Here is a 27,431-nt window from a genome sequence, read left to right as displayed (position 1 = left end):
CTGCCACATCATCTTCAAGCAACTTGTGTAGGCTCTGCAGGTTTCCCTCTTTTGCGGTCCTGCCCTCGATGATCTCACCTCCTCTCTCTTCAGGTGGGACTACAGAGGGGAAGCCTGCAAAGCCAATGGTAGGTTGCCAATTGGAATAGTCGCAGAGGTACCCTGAATGCTGGCTGGCGAGGGAGGGACAGGGGTGAGAAAGATGCTGGCTTGCGAGGGACAAGGGTGAGAAATGCTGGTACAGGAAGGATAGGGAGACAACAGTGTTGGCAAGGGATGAATGGGAAGAGCAATGCTGGCTCGTGGAGGCAGGGTGAGAGAAGTGAAAAAATGCTCACTAGAGAGATGCTAGCTCTGGGGGATAGGAATAATAATAATAATTTATTTTTATATACTGCTATACCGTGAAATTCGAAGCGGTTTACAATAAAGATGCATTTGACAGTACATGGGATAGAAACGGTTTACAATAAAGATACGTTTAGTCAGTACATGGGATACAAGGTGGAAAGTATAATTAGTTTCAGGCCTTGGAATTAGGGGGCGAGGTGGTAGGGTCATGGTGAGGAAGAGTTGGGTATGGGAATTTAGAATTTGTTAAACAGTCAAGTTTTCAGGGATTTTCTAAAGTCTGCGTATGTAATGGCCTCAAGTATGGGCTTTCCAAGCCATGTATTCAGCCTAGCTGCCTGGAATGATAACATTCTATCTAGAAACTTTTGTATTGGTAAGGAAGAGATAGCATGAGATGCTGGCTGGAGTGTTGGGGTACAGAGAGATTCTGGCTTGGGAGGGAAAAGGGAGAGAGAGGGATGAGTGAGAGATGCAGACTTGAGGGGGTATCTTAAGCAGGATTGGAAATATTTTGGTGTCCTTGTTTTTGGTAATTTGCTTACTTGTTTGTTCTATCTATATTTAGGGATTTTCCCTGAATTTTAGGCACTCGGGTCACTTAGTTCAAGGTTTTCCCAGTTCTGATTTGAGATCATGTGATTTAATTTGCATGCAAAGAAGGTAAGGTTGTTGCACATTTTAAGCTATCAGTGTGTGGTGATTCTATATTGGTCATGTTTGTGGGTTTTCCTTATTCATGTTACATGTTTGGTGCACTCCTAATATTAATTTTCAGATACTATTCTTCAAATACGTGTGTGGCCTTAGAAATACAGTAGCAATAAGTGTGCAATTTCTGCTTTAATGAGAGTTGTAATAATTTGGGTGTATGGAGAGATCCGCAGTTCACAGTTTACGAAGGCCTGGAGGAGTGCGGCTACTCAGTGTGCGCTTTCAGGATACAGGACAAGCTTTAAGTTCTCTGTTTTAATCATTTGCATTTTAATAAGAACTTTGATATGTGTGTATTCTCTTTACAGGGAGAAAAAAATGAAAGTTCAAGATATAAAAAATAATATCAAAGAGGCCATAGAGGTAAGTGCAGTTTCATGGTTTATTTAATTCTTCCCTGCATCCCTGTGTTTTAAACATAGAAACATGATGGCAGATAAAGGCCAAATGGCCTATCTAGTCTGTCCATCTGCAGTAACCATTATCTCCTCCTCTCCCTATTGGCTAAGACTATCTTAACATTTGCATCTCCTCTTCCTATAGGCTAAGGCTCTGTGCACCTGCATTGTGAGGTCATAGAGCTGCCCATCCGCAGTAACTTTTTGTTTGTTTATTTGTTTAATTAGTTTCTTGATTAAACGCTTTATCGATTCTGCAAAGCGTTGTACAAAGCACTAGATAAAATAACATTGCAACAAACAGAAATCATTAAAACAAACTTTAAAAAAAATGAAAATACAAAATTATTAGATGAACTACCACACGTACTAGGTTATATAAGGACGCACTAACAAACGATACATGAAGGGAAAAGGTAGGAAATACAATAATTATAGTAAATGAGAGAAACATTAAGGGGAAAAAACAAAAGGGCAGGATTTGATGGAGAGAAAAGAAGGCGAGAAAAGAGAAAAAAGGTGAAGAAGAGGAAAAAAAGATAAAAATAATGAAATAACAACTTCAATTAAAAGCATCTTTAAAAAGGAAACATTTTAAGCTACTTTTAAACGTTTTTAAATTATTTTCTGTTTTTAGATAAAGCGGAAGAGCATTCCAAATCGTAGGAGCTGTTACTGAGAAGATAGAGGTTCGACGTGTACCAATTATTTTTAAGGAAGGGATATTTAGATTGGATTGGGTTATGGATCGTAAAGATCTTGGTGGCTCATAGGGAATCAATATTCGATCAATAAAAGCTGGAGAATTAGTCTGCATAGTTTTAAATGACAAAAGGGCAATTTTGTAAGTTATCCTGTGTGAGATAGGTAACCAGTGAGCATCTTTTAAAAGAGGAGTAACGTGGTCATACTTTGTTGCTCTGTAGATTAACTTAATTGCCGTATTTTGAATTAGTTGCAGACGTTTCAAATCTTTGTGATATATACCTTTTAAAAGCGAATTGCAGTAATCTAGTTTTGAAATAATGAGTGAATGGATCAAAGTGTTGAGAGAACTGGTTTCAAGAAAAGGGGTCAATGATCGAATCATTCTTAGTTTGTAAAAACAGTTTTTAACCAGAGCACTTATTTGCGGTCGGAAAGTAAGCTTGTTATCTATAAGGACCCCTAAGATTTTTATCGTTGAAGTTGTTATGAGTGGTATGTTGTCGATGATAATTGGGGAAATTAATTTAGCTCCCTCTTTACCTGGGAACAGAAGAGTATTAGTTTTTGAGATGCTTAATGAGAGTTTGTTGGAATTTAGCCAATCGTGAACTTTACTTAATTTGTTATTGATTTCCTGAATTTCAGATTGAATTGTTGATTCGATTGGGTGTAGCAGTTGAAGATCGTCCGCGTAAGCATAGACTGTGAACCCGATTGATTGGCAGAGAGTCAAAAGTGGGGATAAATAAATATTAAATAATAGTGGGGATAAGATAGAACCTTGCGGGATACCAAAGTTTGAATTATAAGGTTTTGATTTTGTGTTATTAAATTGAACTGTTACGGCTCGATTAGAAAAATAGGATTGAAACCATTCTAGAGCTTGATCAGCTATACCTATAGAAGAAAGACGTTGTAGTAAAAGATAATGATCAATGGTATCGAATGCTGAAGCCAGATCTAATGAGACGAGTAAAACGGATTTGTGGTGATCAAGATAATAATTTATGGATGTTGTGAGACCTAGTAATGAGTATTCTGTTGAATGGTTTATGCGAAAACCGGTTTGATTCGGATGAAGTACATGTGTTTTTTCGACAAAATCAGTTAGTTGTTGAAATACTATTTTTTCCGTTAATTTACACAGAAATGGAAGATTTGCTATTGGTCTGTAATTAGCACAATTGTCTATACTATTTTTAGGGTCTTTGATGATTGGAAATACGATTGAATGTTTCCAATCAAGAGGAATGCTAGCTGTACTCAGACTAGTATGGATAATTTGTAAGATATACGGCCCGAAAACAGTAAAGTGATGTTTCAGAAAATAAGGAGGAATGGGTTCTAATTTGGAGCCATTATCTTTCTCTCTCCAAGAGATCCATGTGCCTATCCCAGGCCCTTTTGAATTCAGACACAGTCTGTCTCCACCACCTCTTCCAGGAGACTGTTCCATGCATCTACCACCCTTTCCGTAAAAAACATATTTCTTTAGATTACTCCAGAGCCTATCACCTCTTAACTTCATCCTATGCCCTCTCATTGCAGTTTCCTTTCAAATGAAAGAGACTCAACTCATATGCATTTATATTATGTAGGTATTTAAACCTCTCTGTCATATCTCCCCTCTCTTACCTTTCCTCCAAAGTATACAGATTGAGATCTTTAAGTCTGTCCCCATACGCCTTTTCATGAAGACCACACACTATTTTAGTAGTCTTCCTCTGGACTGACTCCATCCTTTTTAGATCTTTTTGAAGGTACGGCCTCCAGAATTGTACACAATATTCTACATGAGGTCTCGCCAAAGTCTTATACAGGGGCATCAATACCTCCTTTTATTTCCTACTGACCATACCTCTCCCAATGTACCCTAGCATCCTTCTAGCTTTTGCCATCACCTTTTCAACCTGTTTGGCCACCTTAAGATCATCACATACAGTCACACCCAAGTCCCGCTCTTCTGTCATGCACATAAGTTCTGTGTACGACAAAAGAGCGGGACTTATCGTGCTAGCAGGTTTCTTAAGAATTTTGACCAGATCAGCCTGGTGGCTTTGCCTGTGGAATACCAGATAGAATACATTCCATTTGCGAGCCTGGCTGTGCTGGTAGCATTGACAGCCTTTTGGGGGGGGGGGGTGAGTGGGGGCAGAGTTTCAGCCTAGAGGTGTGCATGGAATGGGGACAACAGGGAACCCATGGTATTGGTGACCAAACTGGTCATTAATACTATAGGGACAGGAGCGGCTGGATCCAAAGTGAATGGAGATGGGAGGGGATAGGGACAAGATTATGTCCTCATACACACCCTGACTTGGAAATTTTATTTATTGTGATTTATTAACTGCCTTTGTTGAGGAGACTTACCCAAAGTGGTTTGCAATACATTGAATAGTTTAAAAAACACCTTGGCTTAAAAAAAATAAAAATTGAGAAACTCACCTCAGGCGGCAGGAAGGAACAGCGCTACTCACCAGTCCTGTCTCAGATCAGCAGTCTCAGCTGGGCTGCTACACCTTATTGGGGGGTGGGGGGGTGTTATCAAGCCTGTCTTGGGGATCCACAGGCCATTCAGGTTTACAGTATATCTTAATGGCTATGCATGAGATAAATTTTCATATAATATAGACGACGTGCAAATCTCTCTCGGGATATCCCTGATAAATATGCATTAAAACACAACTGGCCTGTGGTTCCCTTTTTGAGTGCTCCTGCGTTGCAGCCTCACCACTGCTGCTGATGCTTCAAAATATGATCATATTACCCCCAGCAATCCAAGACTCGTACTGGCTCCCAGTACATGCACGCATACAGTACAAATTCTTTTTTTTTTTTTTTTTTTTAAATCTTTATTTTCATTTTATAGTATTGACATAATATTAGTCAAAACAAGAAAATAATACAAGTCAATTCAAAGATTAAAATGAGACAATAGGTAATAATAAACATTTACAATTGAAATAAAGGAATCAAGGCAAAATTTTTCCCTTTCTCATACGGCATAACATTAAACACAAAATAAATTTTTACTGGTTTGTATTGTTAGACCTCAATCCATGGGGGAGAAAGCTTTAAAATTGCTGAAATCTTAATCAAATAGTACAAAGAAAAATGAAAATGGTAGCGGGAGAGAACATAACCAAAAACCTTATACTTGAGCAGGTTGAGACTGAACTTCTCTCAAGAATTTAAGTTTGCTCTTTAGCAGAAATAAATTTTGTCAACTGCTGAGGTTCAAAGAAAATAAATCTGTTCCCTTGATAGGTCATTACACATTTACAGGGGAATCTGAGTACAAACGTCGCACCTAATTGCAGAACCCTTGGTCTCAAAATAAGAAATTGTTTTCTTCTCTTTTGGGTCATTCGTGATACGTCTGGATACATTCTCACTATTTTAGTCATAAATGGAACATCTTTAAACTTGAAAAACAATTTAAGCATCCATTCCCTGTCTGCATCTATAGCAAATTGTACAAATAGCGTAGCAGTTGCCGGTATCTCTTCACCTGACCTCTCCAGGAAATTTGTCAAATCCAAACTATCAGCAGACAAATTCTGCGGTTTTTGAACAGATGCTCTAGTTGGTAAATAATAAATTTTAGTGAGAGGCGGATAGGAGGTTTCGGAAACTTTCAAAACTTCTTTCAAATATTTTTTAAATGTATCCTGCGCTGAAATAAGTGGTAATTTTGGGAAGTTAATAATCCGAAGATTACTTCTTCTAGTCATATTTTCCAACATTTCCACCTTAAAATTAAGGTTTCCACTGTCTTTTACCCAGACCGAAGCCTGGGACTCCACTGTTTTTAATCTAGTTTCATATCCATCCACTTTATTTTCAACGCTGGATATCCTATTTTTCATTTCCAAATTTTCAGACACAACAGAGGTATAACGTGTAGTAAGTTGCTGCATTTGAGTTCCCAAAGAGATTTGCAAACTAGATATTGCTTCCCAAATTGTCTCCATATTGAAAACCTTGGGCCTCTGCATTGGTGTCAGTTCAGCACCCAGAACCTCTGGTGAAAAAGTACCTGGAACTTCAGCAGGTGATGAAGTTAATGTCAGGAAATCCTGAGGAAGTTTCTGTCCCAGCTCCTCCGAATGCACAGATAATAGTGGCTTCACTCCTCCTCCTACTGAGCCGACTTCCGAACTCAGTATGCCTGGAAAGCAAACACCCTGGTGCATTTCCTCCACTGTCGACTGGCCAAACGCCCCTGAGCAACTCGGAGGACTTGGATCTTCAGTCAATTGGACAAATGCCCCCGGGCGACTCGGAGGACTCCGCTCTTCCGGGGTCAGAGATGTTGCCTCGAGGGAGAGCTGCGACGCTTCAGTCAGCGTGTCTCTCCCAGCCGAGAAAGCCTCCGGCTGTGTTGGCGTCCCTCGCTGAAGGAAGGCGTCCATCGGGCCCGTTGCTGCTGGTAAGGATTCGTCAGGGAAAATCCGAAGCTTGGATTTTCGTTTCACCATTTCTCCACTTTAGAAAAAGAAACAGCAGTCAGGGAACATCCGTGGCATCTAGCTCCAGACTCCCGCAGCCATCTTCCTTAGGCCACTTCCCCCCCTCTCCTACAGTACAAATTCTAGTGCACCCTATACAAAGCCCTGAATGGAGACGGACCAAGCTATCTAAACAATCGCCTAATCAGGAACAACATATCCAGACTAATGAGAGCAAAGGCACACTTTACCCACCCCGCAGTCAAACGCATACAAAGCAAAAAACTATATGACGGACTATTAGCAGCCCAAACAGAAAGACTAGACCACTGGTTCCCAACCCTGTCCTGGAGGACCACCAGGCCAATCGGGTTTTCAGGATAGCCCTAATGAATATGCATGGAGCAGATTTGCATGCCTGTCACTTCCATTTATATGCAAATCTCTCTCATGCATATTCATTAGGGCTAGCCTGAAAACCCGATTGGCCTGGTGGCCCTCCAGGACAGGGTTGAGAACCACTGGACTAGACCACCACCTCTCCAATCTGATGACCACAACGCCCAACTACAAAACCTTCAGGAAAGAATTGAAAACCATGCTATTCAAGAAATCTGTCAATTGATCTAACTAAACCTTCCCGACTCCCTAGATCCTAATGTATTTTCCAACTATCAACCTTGTATTCCTTAGCACAGCAGCAGATGAATCCAGAGACTAGTGGGATAGCTCACATCGACCAGCAGGTGGAGATAGAGAAACCGATTAACAGGTGGTCTTATAGACTCGCATTCCTCCTGTCCATTCAGTTTGCTCTATCTCCCAGCAGGGGTAGTTGCTATTCATCTAGCTCCTGGATTCTGGCTGTGCCGGTGACTTCATAGAAGTTTCATTTCTCCTGTTGAGAATTTTTCTCTTCAGAGAGCAAGGGGTGTCAGAGCAAGGGGTGTCTGGCTGTGCGGTGCCAGCTTTGGGAGCTACACCTGGGCCCACCCAGGTCCCTTCTCCACCCTCCCCTCCAGTGGATTGAGGGGTTTCCTTTGGGCTCTGTTTTTCTTCTTTCCAGTTTGACAAAAAAAAAAAAAAATTTAATCAGAGTCTCACTGTGCTGTGCTGTGCCTTTGGTCAGCTTACAGTTTACAACTGCCAGCCTTAACTTGTTCAGGTTATGATAGGTGGAAAGTTTGGGTAAGTTGAAGTTACTGGTTTGTGTGTGTGTAGTGCGGTAGCCGGATTCCTGTTGGTTTTTTTGTTTGGGGGCAGCTTCGTTTGTTTTCGCAGGCTTTCTCTGTAAAAAAAAAAAAAAAAAAAAAATGGCGGCTGAATCCGTTAAACGGTGTTCGCGCTGTGGGAAGCGCAGAACACCATCGGGTTTGTGTTCCGCCGGCTGTGCGGGTTCGCCAGCTGAAGACGCGCTGCTACCTGCCAGTGCTTGTGAGATTTCCCGCGCTGGGGAGGCGCGCTCCAGCTCCTCTCCCCTCGCGGTCGAGTCGGCCACACTTCAGAGCGCGGCTGCATCTGAAGGGAGTTTGGCGGCGGTTGGAGCGTCGGGAGTGCTGGGGGAAGGCGCGGTTTCGCTCCCCTGTGCGGTACAGGCCGGGCCAGCGGAATTTGGGCAGGACTCATTTTCGCCCGCATTTGTCATATTAATGCACCGTGCCTTCCTCTTGCAGAGCGCTCAGCCGGCTCAGAATATTCATTTGCTGCCTACTATGGCTGCTCCTGCTCCTCCTGCCAATGTTTCCCAGACGGTGCAGGCTCAGGCGGCGAAGCGTCGCAGACTTGCGCCCGCGGATGAGGGGGACCCTGCCTCAGTTTCCCCCTTGTCTCTGTCTCTTCCGGAGTCTTTGGAGGACGGGGAGGTGCCGGAATGGGACGCGGAGGAGCCGATTGGTAGGGACATGGATGATCCTTCTGCGCTCCGTCTTTTTCACAAGGAAGAACTTTCCTCCTTAATTTGTAAGGCTTTGCAGGGCTTGCACATTTCGCAGGAGGATCCGCAGGTTTCTGGGTCCACGAACCCCCTGATGGCAGGGACGCGAAAGCCGCCTAGATCCTTTCCGGTGCATGAAGCCATGCAGGAGCTCATTGCGACGCAATGGGACACCCCTGAGGCCAGTCTGCGGGTGTCGAAGGCCATGCGACAGTTATACCCTATTGCTCCGAAGGAACTGGAGAAATTTCAGATACCTTGGGTTGACGCGTTGGTGGCCGCTGTCACCAAAAAGACTACCTTGCCTGTGGAAGGGGGTGTTGCGCTAAAGGATGTCCAGGATAGAAAAATTGAATCTTCGCTTAAAATGTCTTTTGAGGTGGCGGCGGTCACCTTACAAGCTGCAGTTTGCAGTTCTTATGCTGCGCGGGCTTGTCTACAGTGGTCTCAGGTGTTAGCGGATAATATGATGGAGTCCGGGAGTTCTGTTCCATCAGAAGTGGCAGATCTGGAGTCTGGTCTGGCGTATTTGGCGGATGCCTTGTATGATATTATTCGCGCTTCTGCTAAACAGATGTCTCTGTCTGTGGTTTCTCGCAGATCTTTGTGGCTCTGTCATTGGGCGGCGGATGCGGCGTCCAAGCTTAGGCTCGTGAAACTCCCTTTTAAAGGTCGGCTGTTATTCGGGGAGGATTTGGATAAGTTGGTGAAGGATTTTGGTGATACCAAAACACAGCGATTGCCGGAGGACAGACCTAGGCTGCCTTTGAAATCCTTGGTTGCAAGTCCTCGCTTCCGGGATGTTAAGAGATATAGGCCGGGTAAGCCATCCTTTCAACCCTCTTCCGGGTCCTTCGTGAATTCGAGACCTAGATTTCCACAACGGAGTTCCTTTCGTGCAGCAAAACCCCAGCCAGTTCAACCGGCCCGTGCTCCAGCAACTCGCAATCCACAATGACGGGGTCTCAGCTCCCTCCGCCATTCCCTTGGGGGGGGCGGCTGTCTGCCTTTCTGGCGGAGTGGGCCAAGATAATGTCAGATCAGTGGGTTTTGGACATTATTCGAGACGGTTACAAGTTAGAGTTTTCCTCTCCCGTCGCAGATTCTTTCTTGGTCTCCCCGTGCAATGGAGGGGCCAAAAGAGACTCGGTACGCCTCACTCTTCAGGGGCTTCTGGAGCTGGGGGCTGTGGTGCCGGTTCCCCCGGAGGAGATGGGGCTCGGCAGGTATTCCATTTACTTCATTGTGCCCAAGAAGGGGGGGTCAGTAAGACCAGTGCTGGATCTCAAGCGGGTCAACCGATTTCTCAGGGTTCGACATTTCCGTATGGAGACGGTTCGTTCAGTGATTGCGGCAGTTCAGCCAGGGGAGTTTCTCACGTCCCTAGATCTCAAAGAGGCTTACCTCCATATACCCATATGGCCTCCGCATCAGAGATTTCTTCGGTTTGCGATCCTAGGCCAACATTATCAGTTTCGGGCGATGCCCTTTGGTCTCGCCACGGCTCCACGCACCTTTTCGAAGGTGATGGTAGTGGTGGCTGCGTTTCTGCGAAGAGAGGGGATTCGAGTACACCCTTACTTGGACGACTGGCTGATCCGCGCCTCTTCCAGACAGGAGAGTCTGTCGGTTACTCAGAGAGTGATCTCTCTCCTTCAGTCCTTGGGGTGGATCATCAACTTTCCCAAGAGCTCTCTGTCCCCGTCCCAGTCATTGGAACATCTGGGAGTGAGGTTCGACACTGGTCTGGGGAAAGTTTTTCTGCCCCGGGACCGGGGAGAGAAGTTGCAGTCTCAGGTTCGTCTGCTTCTCCGGTCACCCAGGCCTCGCGTTTGGGATTATGTGCAGGTTCTGGGCTCGATGGTGGCGGCTCTGGAGGTGGTGCCTTGGGCTCGGTTCCACATGAGGCCGTTGCAGAAGTCTCTTCTTTCCCGGTGGTCCCCGGTGTCTCAGGACTACAATCGCCGTCTCCAGTGGTGTCCTCAGGCGTCCCGCAGCATGCGGTGGTGGCTCAGCGAGGTCCATCTGTTCCGGGGCATGCCTCTTGCGACGCCGGATTGGGTCGTGATTACGACGGATGCCAGTCTTCTGGACTGGGGAGCCCAGTGTCTGCAGGCCTTGGCGCAGGGTATTTGGTCCCAGGAGGAGGCCCAGTGGTCGATCAATATGCTGGAGTTGAGGGCAATCAGGCTTGCGCTTCTGGTGTTTCAGTCCATGATTCAAGGCCATCCGACCAGGGTCTTTTCGGACAGTGTCACGGCGGTGGCGTATATCAATCGCCAGGGGGGTACCCGGAGTCCTCAGTTGGCCGACGAGGCGATGGTTCTGTTTCGATGGGCGGAGGTTCATGTTCCTCTTCTCTCGGCGGTGCACATTGCGGGTCACGAAAACGTTCAGGCGGACTTTCTCAGCAGAAATCTTCTCGATCCAGGCGAATGGGTGCTGTCCGCGCGGGCGTTCGATCTGCTGGTCCGGCGGTGGGGTCTTCCGGAGATGGATCTCATAGCCTCGTACCGCAATACGAAGCTTCCTCGATTCTTCAGCAGACGCAAGGAACAGGAGTCGGAGGGGGTGGACGCGTTAGCCCTTCCGTGGCCTCCGGGTTGCCTTCTTTACGTATTTCCTCCTTGGCCGATGATAGGTCGGGTGTTGCACCGCAACTCTCTCTTTCAGGGCAGGGTGATCCTCGTGGCTCCGGATTGGCCGCGTCGGCCGTGGTACGCGGACCTGATTCAGCTGTCGGCGGGCGATCGGCTGACGTTCCCGGTGACTCCGGACTTACTGACTCAGGGTCCAATCTCCATGGAAGATCCGTCCCACTTTGGTCTTACGGCCTGGCTCTTGAACGGTCGCGGCTGAGGCGCCGGGGCTATTCAGAACAGGTTATTTCCACTCTTCTTCAAGGCAAAAAGATTTCTACATCTGCCTCCTATGCTAGAGTATGGAGAGTTTTTGAGTCTTGGTGTAAGGGGCAGGGTATTTAGCCCTTCCAGGCGTCTCTGTCGGCTATTCTTTCCTTTCTGCAGGAAGGCGTAGCTAAAGGGTTGGCCTATAATTCCCTGAAGGTTCAGGTGGCGGCCATTGCTTGTTACAGAGGCCGGATCTCTCGTTCGGTGCTCGCGTCGCAACCTGACGTGGTTCGATTCCTCAAGGGGGTTCACCATATTCGGCCTCCTGTAAAGCGGACCTGTCCAGCGTGGAGTCTTAAACTTGTCCTTGGGGGATTGCGGGCGGCACCTTTTGAGCCTTTGTCTTCTGCTACTTTGAAAGATGTCACATTGAAAACGGTGTTTTTGGTGGCTATGGCTTCAGCCAGACGGGTGTCGGAGTTGCAGGCGCTGTCTTGCAGGGAGCCTTTTTTGCGCAGTTCGGACGGTGCCGTCCTTTCTGCCTAAGGTGGTTTCGTCCTTTCATGTGAGGCTTTTCGGCGGGAGGATTGGGGGGAGCGCTTCTCATTGTTGCGTTTCCTGGATGTGCGCAGGGCTGTTCTGCATTATTTGGGGGTGACTAATGACTTTCGTCGGTCGGACCACTTGTTCGTGTTATTCGCGGGCAAGAACAAAGGTATGGCGGCATCTAAGGCTTCCATTGCTCGTTGGGTCAAAGAAACGATAGCTTCGGCTTATTTGATAGCGGGGAAGCGGTTGCCGGAGCAACTTCATGCTCATTCGACTCGAGCGCTGGGTACGTCTTGGGCGGAGTCCGGAGGGCTTTCCTTGGAGGAGATTTGCCGCGCGGCTACTTGGTCTTCTGGGAATACCTTTTCGAAGCATTACCGGTTGGATGTGGCGGCCCGTGCGGAGGCTGGGTTTGGCGCTTCGGTTATTGCAGAGGCGGCATTAGCTTCCCACCCGGTTTGAGTTTGCTTTGCTACATCCCACTAGTCTCTGGATTCATCTGCTGCTGTGCTAAGGAAGGAAAAATTATGTTCTTACCTGTTAATTTTCTTTCCTTTAGGAGCAGCAGATGAATCCAGAGCCCCACCCTTTCTGTGGCCGCTCTGTCGGTATTCTGTGTGTTGTGTTTCAGTTGGGTTATTGTTGGTAGTTGTGTTCTGTAGTTTACTATTTAATTCGCTACTGGAAAGAAGTTTTTTGGATGCTCATTCTCCTATCTTTGGATGCTTGGGCAAGGAGCATAACTGAATGGACAGGAGGAATGCGAGTCTATAAGACCACCTGTTAATCGGTTTCTCTATCTCCACCTGCTGGTCGATGTGAGCTATCCCACTAGTCTCTGGATTCATCTGCTGCTCCTAAAGGAAAGAAAATTAACAGGTAAGAACATAATTTTTCCATCTCCCTGGGAATGCCTAGGCTAATTCTTAATTGTAAACCTCCTAGAACTGAAAGGTATTGGCAGGATAGAAGACACGGGGGCAAAATTTTCCCCAACCTCTCGGGAACTCATTTTCCGGTCCCCACGAGTTCTCTTCCTGTCCTTGCCCCATTCTTGCAAGCTCCGTCCTTTAAAATCATAAGTGTTTGAGGCTTGTGCAGTTAAGATAGAGCTTGAAGGAATGGGACAGGGACAGCAACAAAACTCACGAGGACAGGACGGAGAAATTAAGTTCCTGCAGGGACGGGGAAAATATTGTCCCCATGTTATTCTCTACTTGAAAACATTCAACAGTTGGGTCTCTGACTTTCCAACCATACCATAAACAAGATAACAAAGCATCATTGTAGCATTTTCAGGAATGCACTACAGAACTGAGCTCTGGTTTTCTAGTTTGAAATGATTGTTTTCTCACAATCCATGTTAATAAGAATATATTTTTCTTTCATATTTAACAAAGTAATGCTTATTGTTTTGTGTTAAATTTTAGCAAGTAATAGGATGTGTTTCATGTTTTATTTGAATATGCAAAATCTTTTAAATGCAGATTGGGGGTGTGGATGGTACTAATATGATGGTGATGGGGGGGCAAGGAATGAATAGGGGATGGGGACCAGATTATGTCCCCATGCATATTTCTATTTCAGATGTTGCCAAACTGACAGCTGCAGGCAAAACAGAGTGTATTCATGTACCAGGGTGCAGTGGAAACAGTCTTTGCAATAGGTGGGGAAAGGGGATGTTAAGAAGGGGTAATTGTGAATGTAGGCTCTTGGTGCCCAACTTGGTAGAAGTCTGTTGCAACTTTTGTTTATTCAATAAAAAAAGAATAACCAGCACCATGAGCATTACAATTGTTCGTACAGCTAACAATACATAACTTTGACCATTATTAAATACTATAGATCAGGGGTGCCCAAATGGTCGATCGCAATCGACCAGTAGATCGCAAAGGCAACGCGAGTCGATCGCATTGCCTTTGCGATCTTACTCTTCCTGCCTTCCGAGCCAGGCCAGGCACATACAAGCGCCGGACCCACAAGCCTTCACCTCCGACGTCAATTCTGGGCCTGCCAATCGCTGCCTGGCTGGCCTGGAGCTTCCTCTCCAACGTCAGAATTGATGTTGGAGGTGAAGGCTTGTGGGCCCGGTACTTGTACGCGCCAGGCCTGGCTTGGGGAAGCAGGGAGAAATCAGCGTGGTGTTCGGGGAAGCAGGGAGAAATTGGCACGATGGCTTGGGGGGGGCAGGGGGAGAGAAAGAATCGGGGAAGTGGAGAAATTGGCACGATGGCTTGGGGGGCAGGGGGAGAGAAAGAATTGGGGAAGTGGAGAAATCGGCACAATGGTTTGGGGGGGCAGGGGGAGAGAAAGAATCAGGGAAGTAGAGAAATCGGCGCGATGGCTTGGGGGGACAGGGGGGAGAGAGAAAGGTAGGCAGGTAAGAGGAGAAAGATGGAGATAAAGAGGGGGAGAGAAAGAAAGGCAGACAGGGAGAGAGAAAGAAAGATAGAATAAAGAGGGGAGGCAGGGAGAGAAAGAAAGACAGGCAGACAGGGGGAGAGAGAAAGAAAGATAAAACTAAAGAGGGGGGCAGGGGGGAGAGAGAAAAAGACAAAAATAAAGGAGGGGCGGGGGAGAAAAAGACAGGCAGACAGGGGAAAAGAGAAAGAAAGAGACAGAAAGAAAGAAATATTGGATTTACAGTTAGAAGGAAGTGCAACCAGAGACTCATGAAATCATCAAACAAAAAGGTAGGAAAAATTATTTTATTTTCAATTTAGTGATCAAAATGTGTCCTTTTTGAGAATTTATCTGCTATCTATATTTTGCACTATGGCCCCCTTTTACTAAACCGTAATAGTGGTTTTGAATGCAGGGAGCCTAAAGTCATCTGCCTTGACCTCTGAAAAAAACCCTGAATACAAATGATAATTAACATTTTCTCTGCGCACAGTGTGCTTTCTGTTTTTTACAAATTTTATTTTTGGTAGATCATTTTGATTTGGTCATTTTAAAAGTAGCTCGCAAGCCAAAAAAGTGTGGGCACCCCTGCTATAGATGTTAATAGGGAATGGGACTTGATATACCACTTTATCATAGTTTCATAGTTTATTATAAAATTAGATGGAACGCTTCTCCTGGGATACAAAGTGTTGTGCATTAAAAAAAATTTAGTATAAATAGGGAACAAACAACAATTATGGACATAGACTTTCCCAGACTGACACACGAGGTTGAAGTTGCGACTTGTAAACAATAGGATAGAAGGGAGGAACTACAATTTATTTAAAAAAGCACATAAATGGGAAGAACAACAGGGGAGAATGTTTCAGGTCAGGTACTAATAAAATAAATACAGTATATGTATATGATAATCAATTGTAGGCATCTTTATCCCAGGACAACCAGGCAGCATATTCTCACGGATGGGTGATGTCATCCACGGATCCCGGTACGGACAGTGCAAAAATGTACTGTCACATTAACTTCCTTAGAAGTCTTGAGTCTGCCCGTACTGCGCATGCGTAAATGCCTTCTCACCCGGCATCAGCTCATAGACCAGGAGTTGTTCGTTTTCTGCGGAGCTAAGAAGTTGTCTTTTTGGAGTCTCTCCAAGCACACGTTTTTCATTTGTTTTTCGGGCCTTCCCATCATGTTTGTTTCAAATTTTCTTCATTATTTTGATTCCTAGTATCACTTTTTCTAAATTAATAATTTTTGTTTTTGCGGCCTTTGGGCTCTTTTTTGCCTGTTATAAGGCCGGCGGTATCGAGCCTTTTTTGGTCTTACAATCACTTGACATCGGGTATGATTGAGCCTTTTGATTTTGCTGCGGCTATTTTTCCATCGATGTTCAAGCCTTCGAGTGGCTTCAAGAGGGTGTACTCGGTGCGGTTTACATATTTTTTTAGACAGATAAACAGGTACAAAATAAGTGACTCGTGGAACCAGAAGTTACATCATTGAGAAACTCTGCAGAAAGGAAGGCTTCGGTACCCAGCCTTTGAAGATTATTCTCTCTGGCAGCTAAGACTATTAAAGGTAAAATAGGTGTAGGCCAGTGGTCTCAAACATGCGGCCCTGGGGCCACATGCGGCCCGCCAGGTACTATTTTGAGGCCCTCGGTATGTTTATCATAATCACTAAAAATAAAACAGTTTCTTGATCATATGTCTCTTTAGCTATAAATTACAATATTATTATTAAGACTTAGCCAAAAGGAAAGATTTATAAACTATAAAGAGTTTTGCCTCATGCAAAATTTTCATTTCTTTAATAAGACATTAACTCTTTTTTCTGAGGCCCTTCAAGTACCTACAAATCCAAAAGGTGGCCCTGCATAGGGTTTGAGTTTGAGACCACTGGTGTAGGCCAAGAGAGGAGTTGAGGAGGAAGGTTTAGGTGTGCTGACTTGCGTGGGGGAGGCTGCTGGACTGGGGGGAGGGGGGCTGTTGGATTCACTGAGATGCCGACCCAGATATAAATTTTTTTGTAAACCAGGGGAGCAAGGCCTTTTACTGCTCCCATGGGGAAATTAAAGGCCTTGTTCCTGCAATAGATGGCCCAGTTTTGTTTTGGGTTTTTTCCCCCGCCCACTTGCTGCGGTGTTCAGTCAATTTTAATTGAAACATTTGTCTGTTGTTTTTCTCTAAATATTGTATCCTAATAGTAGCACATCCCTCTTCTCCTCCCACTGTCCCTTTCCAGAAGTTCTTGGAGATGAAGGGTGGTCTAGTGGTAGAGCTGCTGCCTCAGCACCCCGAGGTTATGGGATTGAATCCCAGCATTGCTCCTTGTGATCCTGGTCAAGTCGCTCAATCCTCCATTGCCCCAGTACAAAATAAGTTCTTGTATGTATGTAAACCACTTGAATGTGTAATCACAAAAAGACGGTATACAAGTCCTATTCCATTTGCCTTTCTTTTGTGTCATTGTCCAAGAGATAACTTTGGTAATCTGATTTTAAGATCCGATACCTATTTAAATTTCAGAAAACTGTAAAAAAAAAAAACTTATCTTTTTCAAGAAAATTTTAAATGGTTGAATTGTAATTCACTGTGAATGTGCAGTATTTTAGTATTATAAACTGTACTGAACTGCAAGGTATATAAATGAATTATTATGCTATGTTATAGTTAGTCCTAACAGTTCTCTTGCCACCTACTGATGTTTCAGCTTAGAGAGATCTTTAAACTAAAACTTAGGGTAGACTATCTCAGATATAACTCATGCAACAGGCAAGGACTTATCAGTGTGTTCCTCTTGAAATGCTACAGGTACAGTGGTGCCTCGCATAACGGACACCTCGCACAGCGAACGCTGCGCATAACGAACTTTTTGTCTTGCTCCCTATAACGAACTTCGTTTCACACAACGAAGTCGCCTGAGGGGCCCGGGGGGGGGGGGGGCGGAACTACTCTCGCCGCTTCCTAATGTGAGCCGGGAACAGCAGCACCCTCCTGTCTGAATGCAGTGTTCCATCATCTCCCTCCACCTTACCTTAGATGCCGAGTTTTCCGGCTTTCTTTTTCGGCCAGCCACACACTTTCAAAGAGCAGCACATGCGCGCATGCTCTGTTGTTCAATCTTCTCCTCTGACGCAACCGGAAACCGGAAGTTGCAGGAGAGGAGAACATTGATCAACTCCAGCAGCTGCGCATGCACAGCTTTTTGAAAGCGTGCGGCTGGGTGAAAAAGAAAGCTGGCAAACTCTGCATATAAGGTGAGGTGGAGGGAGGGAAATGTAGGGCTGCAGAACGAATTATTTTGTTTTACATGTATTCTTATGGGAAAACGCGTTTCACACAACGAACTTTTCGCATAACAAACTTGCTCCTGGAACGAATTAAGTTCGTTGTGTGAGGCACCACTGTATTTAATCATCCTGTAAATGCCATTCTAGCTGGATAAGTCTGTAAATGTGCATTGGTGTGCCTGTGCTTCAGTCTAGGGGTTCTTCCTAGCCTATATCAGTTGAGTATGTTTTGGATGTAATTTTCTTTAGACCTCTCTCCATAGATGCATGTCAAGATTTTTGGAGCAACGGACAGTGTCTTTCCCATGTACTCTCTCTCTGAGAATATACACTGTACTTCCATTAAGCTATCAACCCAGCTTAGTTTGTTTTAAGTCTCTGTTGATGTAAATGTTTGTTCTTGTTTTTTCAGACAATAGTGACAGCCATGAGTAATTTGGCACCTCCAGTTGAATTATCCAATCCAGAAAACCAGTATCGAATTGACTACATCTTAAATTTAGCCAACCAGAAAGATTTTGAATTTTCTTCGGTAAGTAGAGACTGAGATTCTTATAAAACATGTTTTTTTTTGCCATGGTCTTTCACTGTACTTGGCCATCTAGAGGAAAAGAAAATCAATTAAACCAGAATTAGTAACTTCTGCTTGCGTACAACATGATATTGGTAAGTAAAAGTTCCGACAATACTACATTTAACACTATTTGTGCTTTCTGTACTTTTGGAAAATAAACTGCCTTATCCTGTAAGGCAGTCCGGGTACAATCTTTGCTAAATGCTGAAATTCTGCTGGAGCAAGTGCTCATTGTAGAAAGTTCACAAGCTCCAAACTTGTTAATTGTAAAGAGGCATATTTATGCTTTCCAGTGCTTGCTGCTCAAATGGTTGAATTGTTTAAAAAACAATGTGGTAGAGTAATTTTATCTGTTTGCAGCTTTGGTGCTAGGCTTCTGTATGAATATGCCCTTTAAAATTCATATTAAAAAAAAGCCCCAAAACAACAACATTATTTTGGGCTCCTTTTACGAAGCCACGGTAGTGGCTTTAACGCGCGTGACTATTAATCACGCGTTACCCCCGCGCTGGCCGAAAAAGAGGAGGAGGTAGCGGCTAACGCGTTCAGCGGTTTAGCGCGCGCTATTATGCGCGTTAAAACGCTACCGCGGCTTCGGGAAAAGAGCCCTTTGTTTTCCAGTTTTAAATTTGGAAGGGCAACGTCTTCTCATCATGATTCTGACCTTTGGCGGTGGTTTGTTAGAAATATATGGAAGTAAGTCGTACAATACTTTGTGCTTAAGGAAACTATTTGCTATCACGAGTGTGGCTTTGGAACCAGAAAAGAAAAACATTTCACGGTCTGCTAATTGCCTCCCCTGTCCTCTTATCTTACCAGCTTCTTTCTCTTCCTCCGCTGTTCTGCTGCCTCCTCCATAAACTGAAGCTGGAGCAAGGAAAGCTTTCTGTAGCCGGGACTGCCCTCATTGAAATGGTCTTTTCAGTGCATGCATGAGAAGAACTTAGTACTCTCTAAATGCACCTGTTATTTTCTAATCAGTAACAGAGAGAGTACCGTATATACTCTAATATAAACCGGGAATTTTGGGCCAAAAAATTGGCCCAAAAATGGGGATCCTGGTTTATAATTCGGGTCATCCCCCAGTGACCACCCGAAACACTCCCGGACTTCCTGCAGGCCTGCCTTAGGCCGGGACAGGAGGGATCCCGGCCGACACTAATAATTACCTCCTTCAAGAATCGATGGGACAAACAGGTAGGGGTACCACAGAGTTATGCTTTAAAAAATGGATACCCCAGGGAGGGAGGGCTAGTCTTGAGTGGGAAGACTTGTTGGGCCGCCGGCCCTTATCTGCCGTCATACTCTGTTTCCCTCCCTCACGTACCTGTTCCCTGGTGGTCCAGCGTGTATCCCGTGCTGAAATCCTGAAGATTGTAAAGGTAGTAGCCAGCGGCGCATCTGGGCGGGCACACAGGAGCGAGCTTTTCATGCTCCCAGTGGGATTCGTGGGTCTCGTGGCAGCTTATCAAGGAGCAGTGCAGGGCCGGCTGGGGAGCACGAAAAGCTCGCTCCTGCGTGTCGGCCCGGATGCGCCTCTGGCTACTACCTTTACAATCTTCAGGATTTCAGTGCAGGATACACGCTGGACTACCAGGGAACAGGTATACGTGGGAAGGAGGGAGGGTGGTAATTATTAGTGTCGGCCGGGGCAGGAGACAGGAGGGATCCCTCCTGTCCTGGCCTACCACTAGGTAGTTTAAGGGGAAGGGTTAATCTGCTGGCTGGGTTAGAGGGCAGAGGGGAATACGAGACAATCTAGCCATTGTGACATCACTGATAAAGTTGGCTCTTTTTAGGGAGAAGAGGGTACAGGAAAGGAAGGTGGGACAGTGTTCAGAGCCTGGCAAGGAGGGGGACTTGGTTCACAGCCTGGTAGGGAATGAGACTGAGGGCAGGGAGGGAAGGGGGCTAGGTGCAGAACTTGGCAGGGTGGGGGGCTGAGTGCAGAACCTGGCAGGACACTTGAATATTAAACCGCCCGACTTACATTCGAGTCAACCATTTTTCCTCCTTTGGGGGGTGGGGGTCAACTTATATTAGGATCAACTTATATTTGTGTATATACGGTATGTCAAACTTTTATAAAATTCATAGGCAGCCCAGGGTCTTGAGAATGCAACCAGGTTTGAACTAAAGTTGCTGACTTTAATTAACCCAAATTCCAGATCTACTTAAGGAAGTTGTGATTGCCAATCTCAGCACTGATTGACTCGGGTTTATCTGTTAGTATTTTCTGTTCCCACTGTCATCCTTACAGGCTGTGTTGTTTTTTCTTAAGTCTTATGAAAACATTTTTGCATATTCCATGGTGGTTGTTTTTTTTTTTTTTTTTAAATCAAACAAGAGTAAAGGCAAGCAAGATGTCCAAATCAACCAACAGTTAAGTTTATTAAAAAGTCACAATATCTTAAAAAGTCCCGACTAGGATCCCAGTTTTGGCATCTTAGAGATTTCTTCCTCAGGGGACTGATAACATGCTATCTACGCATTAATATGCATGTCAGAGACTGTCATGTCGCTCACATCGAAGTGCTTTTTTGGTGTTAGAAAGTTTGAACACCAACAAGCACTTCGGTGTGAGCTACATGACAGTCCCCGACGTGCATATTAATGCGTAAATAGTGTGCTATCGGTCTCCTGGAGAAGGCATCTCTGGATGCCGAAACTGGGATCCTAGTCGGGACTTTTTAAGATATTGTGACTTTTAATAAACGTAACTGTTGGTTGATTGACATCTCGCTTGCCTTGTCTCTTGTTTGTCACATATTGAGGCAAGTTCCTTCTCTCGTTCTCTGTTGGTTCCATGTTTTTTAAATCATCAGTTGCATTATATGCGACTGTTTTCCATGGGAGACAGGAACTCATGCATCTTCTGAAGGACCTTAATGAGGGATCTGCTCAGGATTTCTAAGACACCATTTTTATTGTTCTCCTTTGAACATGCATAGCTTTTAGCAACTTGTCAAAACTTTGTTCTGTGCATGACGCCACAGAGTGGAACGGCAAAAAATATACATGAAGCAGAGGGGGCAAGTAAACTGGCTGGATAGCAGAAATATTAACAGTTTTTATAGCAGTGGTGCATTTACTATGTGCAGAGGAAAGCACAGTCAGGCAGGTGAAGATGAGTAAGCTTCTTTTGAGGTCATTGCTTCTGTCTGTGAATTATAACTTTTCCATTAATGCATTTCAGTTATTAAATTTTTGTGCTGCTTTAGTCCTGGAATTGTAAAGTGGATTGTAGCGTTACTACAATTATAGCCAAACATCCTATCAAACTACTAATGATAACTCACAAATCGAGAATGCTGTAAATAATCATTAAATCTTGAAAGAGCCCTACATATTATAGAAATGATCAAAGAAAGTCTCAAGAATGTTAAAGAAAGAAGAGCCCATAAATGTACATTTGACCATGTAAGTCCAGTGGGCCTAGCTAAAGAATGTATAAATTTGACATGATTAAAATACTCCCTAATCACAATTAAAATCAATAAAGAGGCATTTATTCCTAAAGGAAGCCAAATAATCCAGTATCGCAATATAAAGACATAGATTAAATTTAAGCCAGGGAAGTATGGGTAACCAATCTCTATCCTTGCTGGAATAAGCAAGCAGCCAATCCCTCTATGCTGGAATGCTATCAGATCCTGTCATTCAAGAATTACAACAATTTATAAATTATCTTTTCCATCTTCTAGAGCAGTGGTCCCCAACCATGTCCTGGAGGACCACCAGGCCAGTCGGGTTTTCTGGCTAGAGAGATTTACATATAATGGAAGTAACAGGCATGCAAATCTGCTCCATGCATATTCAGAAAACCTGATTGGCCTGGTGGTCCTCTAGGACAGGGTTGGGAACCACTGTTCTTGAGGACTTAAATGTGCCAGGAAACTCAGCAAAACTTTGTCATTTAAATTGGTAGAAATTTGCAACAAATTACCAGACTCTTTAAGACTGTTACAGCAATTTCGGAAAGATCTAAAAATTTGGTTGTTTACACAATAGTTATTCAGACCAGTTCATCCCAACTATTTAAATATCTTTCTATCTAATCCTAACTAATAGTGCTCTCTCCATTCGATCTATGAGATGTTATCTTATTTTTTTAATTAATTGTAAACCGAATTGAGTTCCTTCGGGAAATGTTTCGGTGTGTAAATTGAAGACTAGATTAGTGCAAATAATCTTCCTCTGAGTAACATTTAGCTTCTCCAATGCATTGTTTTTCATCAGTTGACATTGAAGAGGGAAAAAAAAAACCTACAAAAACTATTTTTTTTTAAAGTAGAAAAGCATGTTTGTTCAGAGAAAAGAATTTCCAGGCTTCGTTACTTACCCGGGTACCATTTCAGTGCTAGTCTCTGGTAACCCCTCTTCGGCTCATCGTCAGTAGCATCTCTGCGAACCCCCAACAACTCATAGTGACATCGCATGGTTGTGGGACGCCGGCTGTCGTAACCCGGACAACCACCGGCGGGAACAGAAAGCCGGGGTAAGTGCTCTACGATTTTAACGTGAGAGAGGAAACAAGACTACTTTTACAGTTGCATGCTGCGGGTCCAGAGATATGTGAGCGCTGAACTTCCCCCCCTCTGCCAACTGCATGGACAAGCACGCGCATGCCAGAGCGAGACACTGCTACCGTACTACTAGAGCTTATTTTTGGGGTAGGGCTTATATTAAGACCTACCCTGAAAATCATGCTAGGGCTTATTTTCAGAGAAACACGGTACTATTATTTCTAGACCACAACCAGATGTATGCAGGCTAGAGTTTACAGCACTATATTCTCTGTAATTAGGGATATAAATTTGCCAAGAAAATTTGTATTCGCATCATACAGGTAAGTTGCCCGTAAAATCCAGAGCTTTCAGTTCAGAATTTTGGGCCATTTTCCATGGATTTGGGAGAACAAAATACGAGTGACATGGTAAGATCTTGATTATTTAGACAAGACAGTAGATGTGAATAAAATTTTGAGATGTCTTTTTTGGTGATGTAGTGCTGGACTTGTGCTTAAAATATTTTTGTACCTGCTGTATCTCAAAGATCAAAATATAATAACCAACACACAAACAAAGTTAAAACAAAATCGCATAACAAAACGGTCGCGCAAAATCGAATCGCAAATAATGAAATGTATGTTGCTGGGCAGCTTTTTTTCCCCCCTCCTGCAGTCACTGGTGACCAGATAAGAATGCTAATTTGGAAATGTCAAGACAATCTTCAAGACGGTGTCAGGCTCTAGAGAAGGCACAGAAAATGTAGTTGGTGAAAGGAGGTTCCTTTCTGCCTCTTTCTTGTGGTCAGGGGGGTAGGTACACCCTTTTACCTGCGCTTCTTCAATTCAATAATAGTTTTGGAAGAGAAGGAGAGAAGAGACAGGGGATTGGAAAGATATTAAAAAGAGAGGAGCAAAAATGATGCAAGATGGGAAAGAGGAAGAGTTGAGAAGTGGAGAAAGACACGAGTAAGGAAGCTGGGACCAACAAGAAATGACAGTAAAATATGAATTGTAATTTGAAGAGGTGAAAAGTGTGAAGATAATACACAGAGAAAGGAAGAGGAAACAGCTTATTTGATACAAGGAGAAGGCCAAATAGGAGTCAAGTGGATTAAGGGAATGTTTTAATCATTATCTGTTTGTGTAAATTTGCCACAATCATTCTGACTGCTTCAGTATTGTACTATGCAAAAACAAAGGAGCAAAATTATTTCCACTGAGAGGAAGTCACCTGTTTTTTGTTTTTTTTTGTTTTTTTTTATCAAACATGAAACTTCAGAATAATTTGCTTCTCTTTTATACTAGCTAAGTATGCATATTATAGTACTCCATAGTAATTTGTACACACATGGTTTTTCAACCATTTCTATTATACCTACATCCCTATTTCCCAGTACAAAAATCTGACCTACTGATTAACCCTCAAGAAATGCCTACAAGGGACGTCGGTAGTTTCTGAAATCTCAGCACACCTTTACATGATCTGGTTTCAAATTTTAAGGAATTAGAAGAACTGGGATAGATTATGTTACAATTTTTGGTGGGATTCTCTGTGTTACATTTTTAAAATGGAACATTTCATGGCCATACAGCAAGGGCATTACAGAAATTTTATGGATGTTTGGGAGCCATTGACTAAATTTTGTAAGGAAGAATAACTGATTTTATTTTATAAACCTATAAACATACACATCCAGGGTGGGATGGGGGAAGGATGTGGTGTTGGAACTTGATTCAGGTTATATATGGATAGTTTCTTGTGGATTTATTTTACTTGGGTACTAGGTGGGAGGGTGAGGGGAAATATAGTTGTACATGAATGTCTGAAAGTTTATTGTGCTTGTCTTGTAATATTTTATGAATAAGAATTACTTGCTGCACAATTGTAGTTTGAAAATCTAATAAAGATATATTTTTTTAAAAATATGGTAGTTTATTCAGTGTACGAGCACTGCCATACTGGAGAAAACCCTGGTTGTGAGTCCTGAGAGATGTGGTGGAGAAGAAAACGGTGATGGAGTTCAAAGAAGCGTGGGATGAATCAGAAAATATTAAATATTGATCTAAGGCCAGTACTGGGCAGACTTGGAACGGTCTGTGTCTGTGTATGGCTGTTTGGTGGGGGATGGGCTGGGGAGGGTGTAGATGGGCTGGAGTAGGTTTTAACGGAGATTTCGGCAGTTGGAACCCAAGCACAGTACCGGGTAGAGCTTTGGATTCTTGCCCAGAAATAGCTAAGAAAAAAAAATTAAATTTAAATTGAATCAGATTGGGCAGACTGGATGGACCATTCGGGTCTTTATCTGCCATCATCTACTATGAGTCAAGGGGTTTTTGTAAGTGCAAGAGAAACAAAAAACATTGTGGAGAAGTGCTCCATTGTGCAGTGGTTTTTTTTATCATTCATTTTTTATAACCGGCCAAAGGACCATAATTGAGCTACTGTTCCTCCCCCATCTCACTTTAGAGTTAGCTAGTTAGGTTTTCAGGATACCTATAATAAATGTACATGACATGTTAAGATGTTGAATTTGGTCCTCCAGTACCAAAAGATAGGAGGTTGATGGTGTAACCAATATGTTTAAAATACTTTTCTTCCCACTAGTACAGTGAAAGCAAATGGAAGGGAAGCGACTAATGCATGTGTACAGGAGTTGCGCTTACTGTGAAACTCCTGTGCACATGTATCAGGCAAAATGGGAGTTGCCGATGCACATTGCCTTTTCCCGTGCACCATGAAATGTAAGCCGCCGCCCCCCTCCCCCCCCAAAAAAAAAAAAAAATTGCAGTTTAAATCGCTGATAGGTTCACACCACAGCGCAAGGAAACTAGTGCCAATGCCTTCCCTAACCCTTGTCTTTATAACGCGGGAGACATGGAACCGGCAGATTAAAGGGGGATTCCTTGAAACACTCTTGGGGCGAAACATAGTCCTAAGTCAGAGTATGTACCCTTAGCCGCGTTTGCAAAACAAAGCAACAAGCATTAAGATGAGTACAGTCAAACCTTGGTTTGCGAGCATAATTCGTTCCAGAAGCATGCTTATAATCCAAAGCACTCGTATATCAAAGTAAATTTCCCCATAGGAAATAATTGGAACTCAGGCGATTCGTTCCACAACCCAAAAACTTTAATACAAAATACTATAGATATATACAAAATACGCAAGACTTCTGCTCATTGCAAGATCTTGCTCATTTAGAACAGTCACTACACTCTTGCAGCTTCAGAGAGAGGAACCATCGGCTCAGTTGTAATGTGTATATACTGTATGTACTTGTATTGCAAGACATTGCTTGTATATCAAGTTAAAATTTAATAAAATGTTTTGCTTGTCTTGCAAAACACTTGCAAACCAAGTTACTTGCAATCCAAGGTTTTACTGTACTTGCTAAAGCACTTTAAAATAAACAATATATAATATATATATATATTTTTTTAAGGACCAATGACGAATCTGGTGCTACTTGTCTGTGTATATGAAACTTATATTGCACGCAGCTGTGCCGCTGAGATTTATGAGATGAATATTTAAGGTTGCTCTCGATTTTATTCTTTGTTTGGAGTCAGACATTTTGTTCTCACTATCAGCAGTGCAAGCTTGCGTGGATCTTATTTTAAAAGAAGCCCAGAACTGGCAATTTAATGTGTGAAATGCAGAAGAAATTCTCTTGTCAAAACCTGGATGCCATCCCTTACCTGGCAGTGTGGTTTTAGCATATCGGCCAGCGTTAGTTTCTACGCTGTTTTCTGAGTATTCAGAGTGAATACCTAAATCACCTCATTTGAATCCATAACATAACTTTATTTTTGTATACCGCCACAATCAAAAGAATTCTAGGCGGTTTACACAAGAGAGAAAAACTGGACAATCAGCGAAGTACAATATTAAAATGAGAATACAGCATATTAACTAAAAATACAATAAAAATTTAAGTAAAAGCGATAAAATTATTATATTAAGAATAAAAACTCGAATTAAGAAATAAATTTATCAAATAATACTGTCTTAATTTCTTTTTGAAAGGCCCTGTAAGATAACATGGCTCTGCTAATATAGTTACCAAACCAGGACTGTTGTTTACTGTCAATGCATTTAAATACAATTTATGCTGATCTTTAGCAAACATGGTAGCGCGCGTGCTGGAGCTTTTTGTGCCTCCTGTGCACGTTAATATGCACACAGTTCCGATGCTAATTGTGCCTAGTGCCGGCCTCAGGCTTTGTGCATCAGATCCCTTGTTCAGCGCTTCCAGGAAGTCAGCTTGGGGTTAAGGAGGCACATGGTACCTAAATGAACCCTTTGACAAAATTATGTAGCCACCCACCTCAAAAAAAAAAAAAAAAAGGGAAACAAAACAGTTCCATCTGATCTACTCTTGCTGGCCCATGATTAAGCAATATAATAGTAAATGTATCTTTTATTCATGTTTTCCCATTATCACTAATAATAAAACCGTATCTTCATGGCCGGCAGAATGTTAAAGGGAGCTGCGCGGGCGCACATGATAACATAGAGGAAGGTCAACAATTTCTTAAGGCTAAAGATTTGGGGCGGCCGCTCATGCCACACTTGCGTCCCACGTCTGGGAGGAGGCAGCTAGGCACTCGCCACAGGCTTAAGGTGGAGGCGTCATTCTGGCCGTGAGTGAACTACTGGAGGGGCAGAGGACGACAGTTTGAGGTGGGCAGGACG

The 27,431-nt window shown here is 43.6% G+C and overlaps 1 protein-coding gene across 2 annotated transcripts in view; it reads left to right on the top strand.

Annotated features, from left to right (window-relative positions):
* Positions 1–27,431, top strand: part of GNAS (GNAS complex locus) — a 372,370-nt gene that overhangs the window by 236,836 nt on the left and 108,103 nt on the right. For both annotated transcript variants that reach the window (XM_033914905.1, XM_033914906.1), the window contains exons 3-4: positions 1,374–1,428; positions 18,064–18,183. In XM_033914905.1, coding sequence (XP_033770796.1) covers positions 1,374–1,428; positions 18,064–18,183 — 175 coding nt within the window. The remainder of the gene's footprint in view (positions 1–1,373; positions 1,429–18,063; positions 18,184–27,431) is intronic.

Source organism: Geotrypetes seraphini, chromosome 11, assembly GCF_902459505.1.
Source record: "Geotrypetes seraphini chromosome 11, aGeoSer1.1, whole genome shotgun sequence".
Taxonomy (NCBI): Eukaryota; Metazoa; Chordata; class Amphibia; order Gymnophiona; family Dermophiidae; genus Geotrypetes; species Geotrypetes seraphini.
The sequence above is the reverse complement of the archived record's forward strand: the minus strand, read 5'-3'. Positions and strand labels throughout refer to the sequence as shown.